Here is a 16497-nt window from a genome sequence, read left to right on the forward strand (position 1 = left end):
AGGAGGGACATTATCAGGGCCAGGGGCCTTACGAACCTTGGTCCTAGATAGTGCACGCTGCACATCCTCCTGCCTCACAGTCAAACTGCTGTGATCCAAGCTTTCAGAGAAAACAACAGGCTCGAGATCAGCAGACTCGAAACAACAATAAAAAATTGTTCAGATCATTAGGCAGGGCCTGATCAGTGGATACTATGTTCCCTGCTTTAGGTTTCCATGAAGTGATGGAATTGAGTCCTTTCCACATCAGCCAGGGGTTATCCTCTTTAAAGTAGTCTTCCATTCTTTCTCCATATGACCGTTTGGTCACTTATTAAAGGGATCCTCCACTTGTATTAAAATAGCACTTTCTAAAAGATAAAGATAATGATCAAATCAACCTTGAAATACAGTTTCTGATAATTATTGGAATTTATTTTTTGAGAATTTTTCAAATGAAGATTCCTCCAGTTGCCTGTGCTATGACATCACAAGTGCTCTTAACACACTGTTGAATCTAAACACATGTATAGAGATATCAGTAAAACTTCTTACAAAATCTCAAAAACAGGCTAATGATTTGACTAATATTCATAAAAAGAGCAAGAAATAGAATTTGATATTTTCTGATGTCACATTATAATTTAAGTGTAAGATTTCCAGGTGTTTATACATATATGTACACCAGGCTGTGCAAAATCAGCACTTGTGACTTCATACATGTAGCACATGGAAGGCTGGTCGGTTTTTAAAAAAATCATAAATTAAGCTAATCTATTGCAAATCTTGTTTTTTATTTAAAATGTCTGTTTCAGTATGTAATCTGTTATTTTAGGGGTTAACATTGATGAGTAAAGTGTCCCTTTAAGCACCCAAACATACCTTGAAATAAAAACAAATTGACAAGATATTGAGTTCTTTAGTGGAAGCCAAAATCAAGATGGCTGCCATGGGGGCATCTTGATTATTGGAGCATGCGACAAATCTATATGAAACATCCTTACCACCCTAACATACTTTTAGTACCCTGAGAGGACCAGGCATTTTTAAGATTTATAAGGCAGAAAATAAAATCAATATGGCCACCATGCATGTAGTAGCCATCTTGATTTATCAGAGTGGGATGTGAATTTAGAGGGAAATCATAGCAGGATGTGCATAAAAAGGAATCATCCAAAAATCAACCTCAGCACACCATAGAATAATTGACATCCATTTTTTACTTATCAAAAGTCGAATTTGACAAACGGCTTTTGAAAAAATGCGAATTGACGGAAAATCAGGAAACTCATGGTGGCTCACCTTTAGAAACTTTATGGAGTAGGCCTGTATCTGTACAGCTCAAGATTTCCAGTCCAAATGAGGATTCTGAAGCCACCAATCAAAATTAACATGTTTACAACTTGCGCCCTGTGACACTGATTGCACTTAACATGCACTCATTGAACTGCACTTGGTGCTTCTGCACTTGCATTGCTGCTTCATTCTAAAGTGATATATTGCAAGTAATTAATCTGAGGGGCCCTAAATTCAAGGAAGCATAAACATGTAATCAGTACTTGACCAATTTCATCTTTAAAAGGCAGGTTACTTATAATGACTAATAATATTAGACTGAGCTCCCGACTGTACATGTGACAGATGGACAGTGTGGGAACAAAATTATGATTTCCATCTCTGAAACCTTCAATATCCCAAAGTTAAATATGTGTGAATAATAAATCTTCACAAATTCTGATTTGAGTAAATCTGTCACCTTCATCTATGTAAATTGGCAATGAATGAAGAAAAAGTATCTCCAATATCATAAAAAGAACAAAATCAATGAGCCTTAAGAGATCTGTCGTCATGCAGAAGTAAATGTAATTTGTGGAAAATGCACAAATATCTGTTGTAAACACTGTGACTATGCAAAAATTATACATACAAATGATACCTTTTCCATACAAATAATGCACAGTACCAAACGCAAAATGTCCCACAACGTGTTTGTCCATCACATGTGTGATGGATGGACATTTTGTGGGACAGAAATGATTCATTGGTTGTGGGGATTTGGCCACTTGAATTTTTTTCATGGATGTCATTATTGAGTATGCTTGTCGGTAGGGCTTCATCACACTTAGGTCAACTTTTTTTAATCTTCCCACAGTGAGGAGCAACATGTAGCATTATGGACGGACACTGTGGGACGGAAAAAAATATGCCCAAAATAAAAGGACTACAGTATCAAATTCCAAAAATCTAATGAAAAGTTGTTATTCTTGTCAACTTTTTTGATCAACCAGTAGGTGTTTTTGGTACTTCCAGAAGTTTTAACATGTATTTTTTTATCCACTAAATGCAAGGTGACCTGTGTGTACGGTAAATTTAGGTATTTTTGCATTATGCTTCATTGAAGAAAAACAGGACAGACCAGCTATAATTGCCCCGAAAGTATCACGTCATATGGAAACTAGAAACAATAAGGATGCTGTAAATATGATGTTTCTTGTTGATTAATAGGCGTACATCTTATTTCTGTCCAGCTGAATTTACATTATATCAAAGATGTTACATTATTTTGGAAAAACCATCGTATTTTATTTATTAAACACACCAGCCACCTGAATTTGTCTTGACAGATTCCTAGCAGCAGTAGCAAAACAATAAGGCCAGTACCTTCTTTGAAAAATGAGTTTTATCTGTTTCTGAAGCTTGAATTGAAGGCATTTGGTTTTGATGCCCAGCATTGTGAACACACTCTATAATAAAAGTCTTTATTATTATGAATCGCAAATGTTGCATACATTATTTAAACATTCTATGCCCTTGTTCATTTTAATTATTAACTTTCAGGAAACATCAAATGTTCTTAATATTTATGATGGAAAATGTGTTAATATTTATGATGGAAAATGTGTTTTATTCCATCTACTTAAGATGATCTTAAACAATTCAGGGTGGATGAGTAAAAATCCAGGCAGTGAGTTAGCCTGCTGTTTGTGAGAGAGCCTCTGTGTGGCTGCCCACAGTAAAGGGTCTATGCTGTACCAGGAAGTGAAGAGCCTCGGTGGAAAAGAGCGTCATTGTTTTGAGAAAGACTGTTTATGTTTTATGCCTGGGAGGTATGTTGTGCAGCCCTAATGTTATGTTGAGCAGTATATTGATTTTTGACATTGGCCTGGTCTCAGTTTACTACTTAATGCCTTGTGATTGTGTAGAAATGTGTTTTTGACAAAGGTCCTAGATGGGTTGATGTTGTATCAACAGTAGTATAAATAGTTAGTCGATCATAGAGATGCAAGCAAAAACAAAACTGCCAGTCGCACCTTCACTGTGTTGACCTTCTGTACTGGTATGATGTAATGTATGAGACAAGCACTTAGCCATATAGTCCACTCACTGCAAATGAGCTTTAGACTGAACAAGACAGCTAATAGTTCAAAGGGGCAAAAACCATTTGGCTCACTGAAGGTGTTTTTTCTGTAAAAATGATTATAGCTGAAATTATTATTCAGTTACCTGAATAGTTGATCATTATATAACTGCAATAGTAAATCCCTTTGGCTGCTTGCTTTCACTTGGGGTTGTCACAGCAGGTTCAAGGTGGACCCGCATGTTGACTTGGCACAAGTTTTACGCCAGATGCCCTTCCTGCCGCAACTCCACATTACATAGAGAAATGTGGCAGGGGTCAGGTTTGAACCTGGGGCCTTCTGCACTGAAACCAAGCACACTAACCACTTGGCCACCATTGCAATATTGGTCTGAATATAAGATTTTTTTTTTTTCCTCCTAGGAAATATTAAGACATTAACACAACTGAAGACCCCTTAGCAAGGACCAGTATGTTCACCATGTTTGGTAAAATATGCTTTAATCATGATCAAAGAGCAGGAAATGGTCTGGTTATATTGGTTAATTAATCCGTGTGGGGACGGTGTTCATGAGGGAAGAGACGGAGAAGCATTCCATTAAGACATATTAAGAAGTCGGCAATAGGAAGCGCAAACACGGGGGAAAAAACAAGAGAAGACTCAGGGTGAGCCAAGATATTCTGACACTCAAGTGAAGGATGGTGAACTGTTAAATAGTGTGACTCAATAAACAGTGAAATGAGTGCACGTGAATTGGAAGCATGAATGTCTCTGAACAGGAAGAAAGCTGCAGATACATACACAGACCAAGTAATGAATATAAAAGCACAAGAACAAAGCATTGACAGAAAATGCATTTGAAAAATACGTACATGGCCATCTTATAACTGAGGACGAGTATGTGCTATACATCTGTGAAAGTAGGTGGTACAAGACACCCATGACAGAAGTGCACCCCCTCTGGTTGTCTAAGTTTTGTGCGCATTACACAACAGGCAACAACTCATGTCACACTCATGGTACTATTTACACTCAGATTGCTGAATGGTGCTTCTCTGCATTTTAACATCACAGTTATTTACACAACTTGAAAAAGATCCTCACAAGAACCCACATGCCACGAATGTCACTTGTGTTTTTGCCTTTCTCTCCCTCAGACCTGGGGTCACAAGTCCATTTTCTTCATGTTCTGTGGACTGGCATTTCTTACCCGACTTCACAATTTCTGTGTGCACATTATAAGTCTTTCATTCTTTTTCTATACTCGCCTAATTACAATTAAGGGTCAGAGGGGAGTTCCTAGCAGTCTTTGGGCGAGAGGTGGGGTACACCCTGGACAGGTCACCAGTGCGTTGCATAGCACGTCTTTTGCTTCTTTTAAAATCGCCATAGTCACTTTCTTCATCCCTTCACTGGAATCTCTGAAGTAGGGCTGAAACGATTAGTCGAGAAACTCGAATAATTCGGTTACAAAAAATATTTGAGGCAAATTCTGTGCATCAAAGCTTCATTTAACATTGTAGGACATATGCCAGGCCTGTGTGTGGCACTGTAACGTCCCCAGACAAACAGAAGAAGACTAGAGCATGCATAAGCCATGTAAGCATTAAATGAGCACATTAGTTACAGCCTTCCAACACGACACACAGAGTGAAATAAAGGCTTTTAGGAGAAAAACGGTCCATGCTGATCATCTGAAATAGCTTACTGTGCATTTAAAGCGAAGCGGGGTGTTGTTTTTTAAAAAAAAACAAAAAAACTTTTGTCCGCTGCGCTACGAGGGGAGTGGCTATTCATGCGGTGGCTGGTGGCTGCCTCTCTCTGCCTGGTGTGAACGGCTCAGCACTGCCCTCACATCTCCATCCCCGGCCACACTGATGAACAGTCTCTGGAAGAAGTCCACTGTTCCTTCCGTGTTTTGCTCAGACTCATGCGTGTTTCGGTTTTTAATGTTCGCTTTTTTGGGCAACACACAAGACTTCACAAACACGGTAACTCAAATAAAATAATAATAATAACTGACTGCGAGGCTTGCATGTTCAACCTCCAGCTGAAATGCATTGGCTGAATCACAGAAAAAGAGGGATTAAAAAAAATCATGCAGGGAGCCAGTCCACCAACCTTAAAAAAACAAACAAAAAACTTAAAATGGTTAAATTTTGCAAGTTGGGGAAAACAAAAAACAGAAAGCCACATCCCATCGCCATTTCAGCAAAATGTCAAGACTTTGGCCCGACTTTAGCTGAGCTCCTGACACCAGGAAAGATTCAAAACTAGTAAAGATGTGAAAAAATAAATAATTACCCAGGAAAACAGAAAGGGGTACACAAAATTTGACAAGCTGCGTGATGATGCAGCAACATTGTGCCATTGCTTAGGGAGAGCCCTGGACTGTTAATGTTAAAAACTGCAAAAGTACTTTTTATCCGATTACTTGATTAATCACCAGAATTATTGATAGAATACTGGATTACTAAAATAATTGATAGCTGCAGCCCTACTCTGAAGACTTTTTGGGCATTTATTCTTCTGAAAAATCCTCCAAGTATGTTAAAGATCTTACGTCATTATGCCAATGCTGAGCATGCACAGAGCACTCCGCCTATGGAGATTTGACTGATTACTGACTGGCACAATGATCTAATGGCCCAGTCACACAGCACACAACCATTCCTGAATGAAGGGGGGAAAAAAAAAAAGTCACAGTTCATTGAGAAAAGGTGGACAAAAGAGCTTCATCACCGAATAGCCTGTGAAGCAAGAGCGCAAAAGGGACGAAAGAGGAACTAAACAAAACCGAAACGAATGATCTCAATGCTTTAAATGAAATGCGCCTCTATCCACTGCCGGAGCAGTGTGTGTCTGCATCTCTGAGTTCCAGGACTGTATGCTGGGACGGCGCTCATAGCGCCTGAGTCCTGGAGAAACTGCAAACAGAAGCTGTGGAGATCTGAGATCTGTGTGCACGTCGGTGGACCCACCTGCTTTGGTTCCTCGTCCAGAACAAAAGAGGGATCATCTCCTTCATCATCAGAATCCTCACTGTCTGATGACACGCTGCGCGCTCCATCTTGCTCCAATTTAAAAAAAAAAAAAAAAAACCCTCTGGTGTGCCGTTTTTCTTTTTTCTTTTTTTTTCTTTCTCAGTCTGCTTTTATTATCATTACTTTCAAATAAAAATCACAGGTCTTCAAAAACTACTTTACCAAAAACTTTACGATGAAAAAGAGAGGCCATCTTTGTGTAAAAATATATATTATATTTATACAACTTATACAACTATTTGGACAAACAGCCATTTGCCATATTTATCAAGCAAATTCCCAGTTTGATTCCAGCTTCACAAATGCAATAATTCGTTGTGATTTTTTTGTCTCACTGCAAACTGGATACCTTTGGGATTTTGGACTGTTGAACCTCGTCATGTGTACAAATAAATAAATGTTTTTTTTTTCTTTTTTAAGTATATAAAGTGAAAGCTCTGTTCTGTCCTTGACCAACACACTGACACCCAAATTGCTCCTGATGTGCATGCAGTCAGCACTATGCACCGGGAAACAAAATATAGATGTCACTGTAACACTGACGCCTATATTTTGTTTCCCATTTAAACAGCCAAGTTGTGTGGGAATGGTTAACATAACTAAATTAAGTAAATATAGCATTTCTTTTCTGGTAGTATATATTGAGCAAATCTTCCAACACAAAAGTAAAAGCATCCCAAGATGTACTGGTTTTGAAATGTGGACTTTCCTTTTGGTGCTCATACGATGCATCCGGAAAGTATTCACAGCACTTTTTCCACATTTTGTTATGTTATAGCCTTATTACAAAATGGATTAAATTCATTTTCCCCTCAAGATTCTACTACCAAAACCCCATAATGACAACATGAAAATATTTATTTATTTATTTATTGCAAATTTATTAAAAATAATTTCAAAAATGAAATCACATGTACAAAAGTATCCACACCCTTTGCAAAATACTTGGTTGATTCACCTTTGGCAGCAATTACAGCCACAGGTCTTCTTGAATATGATGTCGCAAGCTTGGTTCACCTATCTTTGGGCAGTTTTGTCCATTCCTCTTTGCAGCACCTCTCAAGCTCCATCAGGATGGATGGGGAGCGTCGGTGCACAGCCATTTTCAGATCTCTCCAGAGCTGTTCAATCAGATGTAGGTCTGGGCTCTGGCTGGGCCACTTAAGAACATTCACGGAGTTGTCCTGAAGCCACTCCTTTGATATCTTGGCTGTATGCTTAGGGTCATTGTTCTGCTGATACATGAACCTTTGCCCCAGTTTGAGCTCAAGAGCGCTCTGGAGCAGGTTTACATCCAGGATGTCTCTGTACATTGCTGCATTCATCTTTCCCTCAATCCTGACTAGTCTCCCAGCTCATGCCGCCGAGAAACATCCCAACAGCATGATGCTTCCACCACCATGCTTTATTGTAGGGTTGGTGCCTGGTTTCCGCCAAACATGACGCCTGGCATTCATGTCAGAGTTCAGTCTTTGAACTCTGACATGAATGGCTTCCGTCTGGTCACTCTACCATACAGGTCTGATTGGTGGATTGCTGCAGAGATGGTTGCCCTTCTGGAAGGTTCCCCTCTCACCACAGAAGAATGCTGGAGCTCTGTCAGAGTGACCATTGGATTATTGGTCACCTCTCTGATTAAGGCCCTTCTCCCCCGATCGCTCAATTTAGATGGGCGGCCAGCTCTAGGAAGAGTCCTGGTGGATCTGAAGTTCTTCCATTTACAGATGATGGAGGCCACTGTGCTCATTGGGACCCTCAAAGGAGCTGAAATGTTTCTGTACTCTTTCCCAGATTTGTGCCTCGAGACAATCCTGTCTTGAAGGTTGACAGTCAGTTCCTTTGACTTCATGATTGGTTTGTGCTCTGACATGCACTATCAACTATGAGACCTTATATGTAGACAGGTGTGTGCCTTTCCAAATCATGTCCAATCAACTGAATTTATCCCAGGTGGACTCCAGTTAAGCTGTAGAAACATCTCAAGGATAATCCGTGGAAACAGGGTGCACCTAAGCTCAATTTTGAGCTTCATGGCAAAGGCTGTGAATACTTATGTACATGCGACCTCTTAAATTTTTTATTTTTAATAAATTTGCAAAAAAACAAACAAACCCTTTTTCACATTGTCATTATGGGGTATTGTGTGTAGAATTTTGAGTTAAAAAAATTTTATTTCATCCATCTTGAAATAAAGCTGTAACATTTAATGTGGACAATGTGAAGTGCTGTCAATACTTGACAGACGCATGTATTAGTTCACTCATGTTTGTATGTTGCTTGTTGGATGATTTGTGAAACATTTCAAGTTTTCAAATTTGAAAGTTGACTCTAGCAATAGAGTTTCTGTTCAAAAGATTTGAATTTGCAATCAACAGTATCAAGTTTGTCAGTATGAAGCACAGTATCATATCCATCAAGCTCACATCAGATTGTTGCATGACAAGTTTTGGTTTCCAGGCAGCTGAGGATGAGAGTGAAGAGGGGGAGCAGCGAGAAGGAAAGAAAAGCTGCAGGTGCATCATCCGAGTATTTATAATTAATGAATATTTCAGTTTGAACCCAAATGACTCTTTAAACAGTCAACTGCCTTTAGTATTTTAAATGGTGGTTTTCGTCGGTGGCATTAATGCATATGAATCTTTTTTTTCTTGTAATAAAATTGAAGAAAAACATCAGGGAGGAACTTTGTGTCATGCTGACACAGACATTTAATAGTTTACTTGAATATATCATTATTTTAAAACAAGTACTATGTATTCAAGTGGTACTATGTATTCAAACAAACCAGATGGGGGCACCACTTACCTAAAAGTGTGCTCTTGGTGGCTGCTAAGCTCATTTTCCATTTTTTTTCCTTCCTCATTTTAACAGTCCTTAGTCTGTCTATCCAGGGATTGTTTTATGTTAATCTGTTTTCTATATATTTTATAGCTGAATACATTTGACCTGTGTTAAACTGTTTGTGCATGAGAAATGTGCCTTGCAATATTCCTCAAACAACTCGATTTAGATGTATAGGCTGTCTCAAAAAAATGTACCCAAAAGCACTCTGAAATATGAATACCAGGCAATCATTTTACTGGAAAATAATGTTTTTCCTCATTTCAGGAACCCTAAAGTTTGTTCTGCAAGACATTAAAGTCCAGGAAAAATGCAGCAGTCCAGGCGTGGGCACACTTTGCTACATCTGGATAGTTTTGTGCTTACACCAGTTTCTGTGTTTTGGTGTACGCCATGTTTCAGTAGGAAGTCTTTGTACATGAGGCTCCTGTTCCTCCTGGTTAAAATGTGCAGTATGGAGTCGGTCCATTTTTGTTTAATCAGAGTCAAATGATTTGTTACATGCCCTCCTTTATGGAAGCACAGACAGAAAATGAAGCAGAAAGTCAGGTTGAAAAAAAAAATCTCTGATAACCACCGTCAGGTGCTTTTCTGATCTCTGAAGTTCTCAAATTGGGTTTTCCAAGTTTACAATCACCTTGAAAGCAGCAGTATCTCAGAGTTTCTTATTCCAAATTTGTGACATGAAGAGGTTTATGTGTAGTTCACAAGTCAAAATCTCATATTTGCTGAATGGAGGCATTCAGTCAGCTCATACTAGCATTAGCCTGTTAGCATGGTGTGACACTAGGGAGTTTTCATGCTAATACTAGCAGGCTAGCATTAGCATGAAAACTCCCAGCAGATTAATCGTTTCCATCTCACCCTGTCCTCTGCATTTTCCTCTGTCACACCAACCACCTGCATGTCTTCTTTGCCCAGCAATAGCCAAATTTCTCGGCAGCGGCACCAATAGTAGTGATTGTTAACCCGGTGTCGCCGACCGAAAGGTCCCCCCTAAAAATCTGTCTGCTCTGCCTTCACTGCGCATGTGTCAGCAGCGTCATTTCTGAGCATCAGCAGCGATTCACCGATTATCACCTCGTTTCTGCTTAAAACTGCACTCTAAACATTACCTATCTCAGCGATAGATAACTGAAGCTTTTGTACAACAATCATTTTCACATCAGTTCAGCAATATTTCATAGTAGAAGATGGGGGACCGATCAAAGTGCCACAGCAGCACATCAGACTCATGCTGCTGCGCATACATCATTTTAGAGCGTCAGAGATTCAGCGAATATCGCCTTGTTTCTGATTAAAACTGGCTTGAGAATGATTTAAGAGATTTTAATTTGTCATCTAATGGTTAATCATCACATTATTCCCTTTGATCGCTTTGGGTGTAGAGAGTCGGATGCAGAGTCAGTCTCCAATGCATGCGCAGTGAAGGCATGGCGGACCAATTTATGGAGGGGACCGTTCAGTCGGCGACACCGGTATGGAAATTCAGTTTTTACTCCGCATGGTTGTTTGGCTTGTTTTACATCGGATGTCCTTCCTGACGCAATCCTACTCATTTATCTGAGTTCAGGGCTGGCACTCAGAATGTACTGCCTGCACACCCCATGTGGCTGAGCTGTGTGCATATGTAAGTATGTATTTTAAGAACATATAACAGTGCTGCAAACTCCAACTGTGTGTGTGTGTGTGTGTGAGAGAGAGAGAGAGAGAGAGAGAGAGAGAGAGAGAGAGAGAGAGAGAGAGAGAGAGAGAGAGAGAGAGAGAGAGAGAGAGAGAGAGAGAGAGAGAGAGAGAGAGAGAGAGAGAGAGAGAGAGAGAGAGAGAGAGAGAGAGAGAGAGAGAGAGAGAGAGAGAGAGAGAGAGAGAGAGAGAGAGAGAGAGAGAGAGAGAGAGAGAGAGAGAGAGAGAGAACAGGGGTTCTCAACCTCTTCTACTTAAAGGCCCACCTTTTCATACTTGTAACAAGTCAGGGCCCATTAAAAAATGATTAGCAGTTATTTTGTCTAATCTATTGTAAAATGTATTATTAGAATGCAACGTCACACCCTCTTAACAGATAGGAGCCCAGTAATTGGATAAATATAATTAAAACAAACTGTAACATGGATTGTAATTTTAATTAAAATAGTCACATTGCTGTTATTCTTTTTCTTCAGGAACTTTTCTATTTTTCAATATCAGTTCTTACTTCATAGAATGTTACTTCATCAAACTGAGTCTCAAATTGATTGTTTAAAGTTGAATGAATCATTTATTATAAATTAATTGTTTTAATAGTTGTTTATAAATTGTATATGGTGTTTAAAACATTGACGTTTCACCATAGAATTGATTATTTTAATATTGAATATTAGCTTCTTGAAAAAAATTGCAGCCCACTAGATGGCGATACAAGGCTCACTAATGAGCCATGTCCAAGTGGTTAAGAAGCACTGATTTACAAGGACCTTGGAAAATGTTTCTCAGTATTTTCCCAGTAATTGCTCTAAGGACTGATTCAACAGATTATAGCCAAATGTAAATTTACTAGCTATGAGCATAATAAAGTATATTTTGCTTATCAGTTCATATTTCATAAATTCTATGTCTAAAGAAACCTACAAAATAGTAAGATGATATTTGAAGATTTTATATACTTCAGTAACTTAATTTAGTGTACTTGTATGTGTGTGTGTGTGTGTGTGTGTGTATATATATATATATATATATATATATATATATATATATATATATATATATATATATATAAGTTACTACAAGTATTTAAGTCCCTTTGGCTGCTCCCTTGTTTGCACTCGGGGTCGCCACAGCAAATCCAAGGTGGATCTGCATGTTGAATTGGCACAGGTTTTACGCCGGATGCCCTTCCTGACGCAACTCCACATTACATGGAGAAATGTGGCAGGGGTGATTTGAACCCGGAACCTTCTGCACTGAAACCAAGTGCATTAACCACACATATATATATAGATATAGATATATATCACATTTTGGAGAATTTCAGATTAGGGTTGATTTTTTCCACAGGTGTGTTGGTTTACTGTGTTCTGATGGCACTTGAAGGGAAAGTTTATAATTTGTCTGATTTACTCATAATTCCGAAAAGTACCCGAAGGCAACATTGTCTCCACTTCAAGTGCTTGCGTTTTATTGTTTTACCCACTTATTATTATTATTATTATTATTATTATTATTATGTTATTGTTTTAATGGCGTTTAAATGATGAATAAACCAATGCAATATTTAAAAAAAAATTACATTTCAGGGCGTACATGTAGTATTTACACGTGTCCTTGTGGAATTTACCACGATTTACATGATTCTGACAGCACTTGAAGGCAACATTAACTCCCAGTGGGACCACTGTGAGTGGGGGTGTCATTTTCGGTGGCCCCATCTCCTCACCAGCAGGTCCCCCGCTGGCCCCCAGGCTTCGGTTTGGAACCACCAGCTTTAAGCCGTCCCACTGCAGGCTGCGTGCTGCTATTGTGTGAATCGGAGCGGGCTGTTTGCAGAAGTATAACGGGGGCACACTGGCGCGCTGTTAGCGGCCGCGCGTGGTTGAGGGCCGCCGTGCGGTACCGGTACCGGGGCTGTTTGTCGGGGCTTTTCTGTTCAGCTCGGCGGTCGGATGCTGGCAGCTCTCACCGATCAGGAGCGCGCAGGGCTGAGAGAGAGAGAGGCGAGGGGACACGGAAGGAAGGACGTGGGATCTTTTTAATACCAAAACGGGACACATGTTGAGCTAACGGCCCGCTCCACCCCCCCTCTCCTCCCAAATGCATTAGTTGCTCCCCCCCCCTCATGATTCCGTAACCCGGCGAAAAGGTTTCCTCCTCGGCTCCACGGATCCTCGTCGTTTGGGGACGATCATGGATCTCAGCAAAATTGTAAGTGCTATCGCTCTGTTGGTGTTTGTGTTGTTGTTGGTGTTGATGATGGTGGTCGTCTTCTTCTCCTTGTACCCCTTCCAGACAGACAAAGCGTTTTCGATGTTTTTTATGTCCGGTGGTGGTGTCCAGAAAGTCCTGTTGCGCACAGCGGTGGTTGTGCTGAAAGCAAGCAGCGACTTGTTTGCTGCTGAATGTGGGAACTTTGTAGTTGTCGTGAAAACGTGAAGCTATGATCGTCTTTTTTACGTTTTAACTTCAGAACCCAAACAGCTGTGAAGAAGTAAAAGTGACAGTCATTCTCACTGCACTTTCTGTTCCTCCAGATGATTTCACAGCATTCCAGCCATGTGGATTATTTGGTGTGTGTATGCTGATAGTTTTTATTTTCCAGTTCTAATGACTTACAGATTGTAGATGTACATCTGAATTCTGGACACATCTGGCTGCAAGTGTACTCACACACAAAGTACACTGAGATACTGGATTGTGGTGACAAGTTGTGATGTCTTGCTTGCATTTATTTTGGCTTTGTGAATGACGGCATATGTGGCCTCACATATTTGTGTTCGCTGTGTGCTGGAGCAGGTGCACACAGGCCAAAACAACAAGCCCGTCCTTTGACTGCCAACATGGATGGAGGGCTGTATACTTTAGTCTGTGGAAAAGTGTGGGGGAGGGTGCTGATGAAAGCTCACCCACAGACCTTCTCCCACTACTTTTAATGGAGAGGATTTGTGGAAACAAGTGATGCAGGCCACAGCTGTCAACCTTTTGGACTTGGTGAAAGTAGATGCAGCACAAGCTGAGATATCTTAAATGTTTTTTTCACTCTTGTGGTCCAAATGCTCTGGATGCTACTGTTCTCATAATGCCACTTGATATGATAATTTCCTTCGGGATAAATAAAGTTGATTTTGTTAATGTTGATGCAGAGTTCATGTGAGCAGACGCATCTGTGCTTCTTTTAGCACACTGCACTCAGGCAGGTTAAAACAGTTTGTTATACCCCAGCAAAGAAAGGTTGGTTGGTGGGTGAGTGGGGGTGGGGTGGTAGGAATGACCCTATCCATCATTCCATCTGTCAATGAGACATGTAAGTGCAACTCCTAAACTGGTTGGTGGATTTCAGCAATACTTCAGATGACTGTAGCAATTATAAAAGGACTACATTTGAGCTTTATTATGGTGATGCCTCTCATTTACCCATACTCACTGACTCTCTCACTCACTCACACTCTCTCTCGCACACACCAAGGTTAGGTTGCTGCCATGCAAGGTGCTCAGTACACACCAGGAGCAACCACTTGACCATCACCTCCATAGCACACTATATGAAGATGTGCATGTAGCAAAATAATTCCAGTTGACCTTAAAGGGGTTATAATTTGAACATTTGTGTTTAACTGATGATGAAGCAAAGTCAGTCCTATATAGGACCTGAGGCCCTTTGATGCTGGTCCTTTTCCGCAGATTCTGAGGCCTTGTGCACACAGAAACGGAACTTTCCCTATACATTCTTTTTCTTTTGTCATTTTCAAAAAGTGTTCTGTGAACATAGCATTGTTTCAAGAAATATCTGTGTAAACGCTGTATACATGCTAGGCCTGTATGTCGCACTGTAATGCTTCCACAAAAAACAAAGATGATGTGGAGCATGTGCATAACCGGTGTAAGGAGCTAATCAATGTAGCAGCAGAAGCTAGAACTTTATATTTACTCTGTCTGCTACTTTGTAAAGTATTTTAATATGACCTGTTGCACTCTTTCAGCCAGATTCATCATCACAGCCTGCTGAAAACTGCTATCCACATAAGACACTCTTGTTTTGGAAGACGTCTGGAAATGCATTAATTCCTTATCTTAGAAATTACTTGTGCATAAACGCAGTGTTTTTAATGAAGTCCCTCGGTGTTTGTCTGCACCGGATTAATTTCTCAGCCTCAGCAGGAGGAAGCAGTTGCTTTATCCCACCTTCAACAAGATCTGCTCTGTGTCAGCCTGATCCCGTCAGATCTCAGAAGCTAAGCAGTGCAGGACCTGGTTTGTACTTGGATGGGAGACCTCTTTAGAACACCAACGGCTGTGTGTGTTTCTCCAGGTAACACTGGAGTTGCGTCAGGAAGGGCATCCGGCATAAAACTTGTGCCAAATATCAATGCGGATCTGCTTGTATCCGCTGTGGCGACCCCGAACACAAAACTGGAGTAGCCGAATGGACAACAAGAAGAAGAAGAAAAAATGACATTTTAAAAGCTGAAAATCTTTTCTGCAATTATTTTATTTGTGTCACAGCAGCCTCTTTACTCACGCCAGCATCCACCACAGCCATCTGTTGTCTCGTCAGCATTGTCCTAGCGTTGCACAAAAAAAATCCCAAGACAAAAAAAGGTATGCTAAATTGCACTGTTAACAATAACTTGTCATTCATTCATTAGAGCACTCTGAGGCCCATTTTCAAAAAGTAGTTGTTTCGGGCTCTGAATATGCTGGTTCCATGTGGATAATTTGCCTATACGATACAAAACTTTTGCGGATATGCCTAAATCCGTCTGTGTGTGGATGGGGCCTGAGTGTTACGACTCAGGCAAAGCTGGCATGCATTCACAGCTGCATGGACTGAGACGATGCAAATGAAGTGTCTTGTCCAAGGAAAGGAATAGCGTGACCGGAAATCAAGCTCCAAAATAGTCGTTCAGCTCTTCATGTCATTGAACCAGTTACTTACCATTTACTTACTCTTACACCACAACAGTTTGACCAAATGAGTAAAGGTGTATATTCACTAAAGAATTAAAGAATTTATGAAAATGTTTTTTTCATATTTTCCACTTTAGAGCCAAATTATATCTTTTGCATAGTTTTTGAGAGTTGAAATGAAGAAGCCAATGACAGTAATTTCACTGAATCTCGATCTCAGAAGAGTTTCTGCTATGAAATTTCTTGTTATATAATTTGAGCATGCAGGTTATTAATTTTATCGGTGCCAATTGCCCACAAATCCATAGTTTCCTGCATTTTTTTGTCTCGCCAGTAAACATTTTCGAGATCAGTGTGAATCCTGTGTAAAATTCGGGGGGTGGGGGTGTAGGGGTAGATCTCAGAACCCTGAGAAGGTGAGCTGTAATCAAATAAAAAAAAAAAAACATCCCTAAATCAACAGCCATCTGTAATTAAACGGTCTTCATGCACTGATGGGAATTTTCCAGGAATTTCCAGAAATCCAGGTTTTTACTTCTGTGGCAAACGTTTCCGAGTTATTTCTGTTTTCCTGGCATGCGTTGGATGTATGTAGTCTGTGGTCTGATTTCATGATGTATGATGTTCGTATTTGTAAAATTGTTCAGAAACATCTCTGATGAAACGGCACAGTGGATATT

The 16497-nt window shown here is 40.0% G+C and overlaps 1 protein-coding gene across 4 annotated transcripts in view; it reads left to right on the plus strand.

Annotated features, from left to right (window-relative positions):
- Positions 1–16497, plus strand: part of hip1 (huntingtin interacting protein 1) — a 274436-nt gene that overhangs the window by 42389 nt on the left and 215550 nt on the right. Inside the window, exon 1 of one of the 4 annotated variants that reach the window (XM_034168173.1) lies at positions 12802–13117. The exons of the other annotated variants lie outside the window; for them this stretch is intronic. Within the exon in view, the coding sequence (XP_034024064.1) occupies positions 13100–13117 (18 nt within the window). The 5' untranslated portion in view covers positions 12802–13099. Of the gene's footprint in view, positions 1–12801; positions 13118–16497 lie in introns of those variants that run through there. 4 annotated transcript variants of the gene reach the window in all.

The sequence above is a fragment of the Thalassophryne amazonica genome, chromosome 4 (genome assembly GCF_902500255.1).
Source record: "Thalassophryne amazonica chromosome 4, fThaAma1.1, whole genome shotgun sequence".
Lineage (NCBI taxonomy): Eukaryota > Metazoa > Chordata > Actinopteri > Batrachoidiformes > Batrachoididae > Thalassophryne > Thalassophryne amazonica.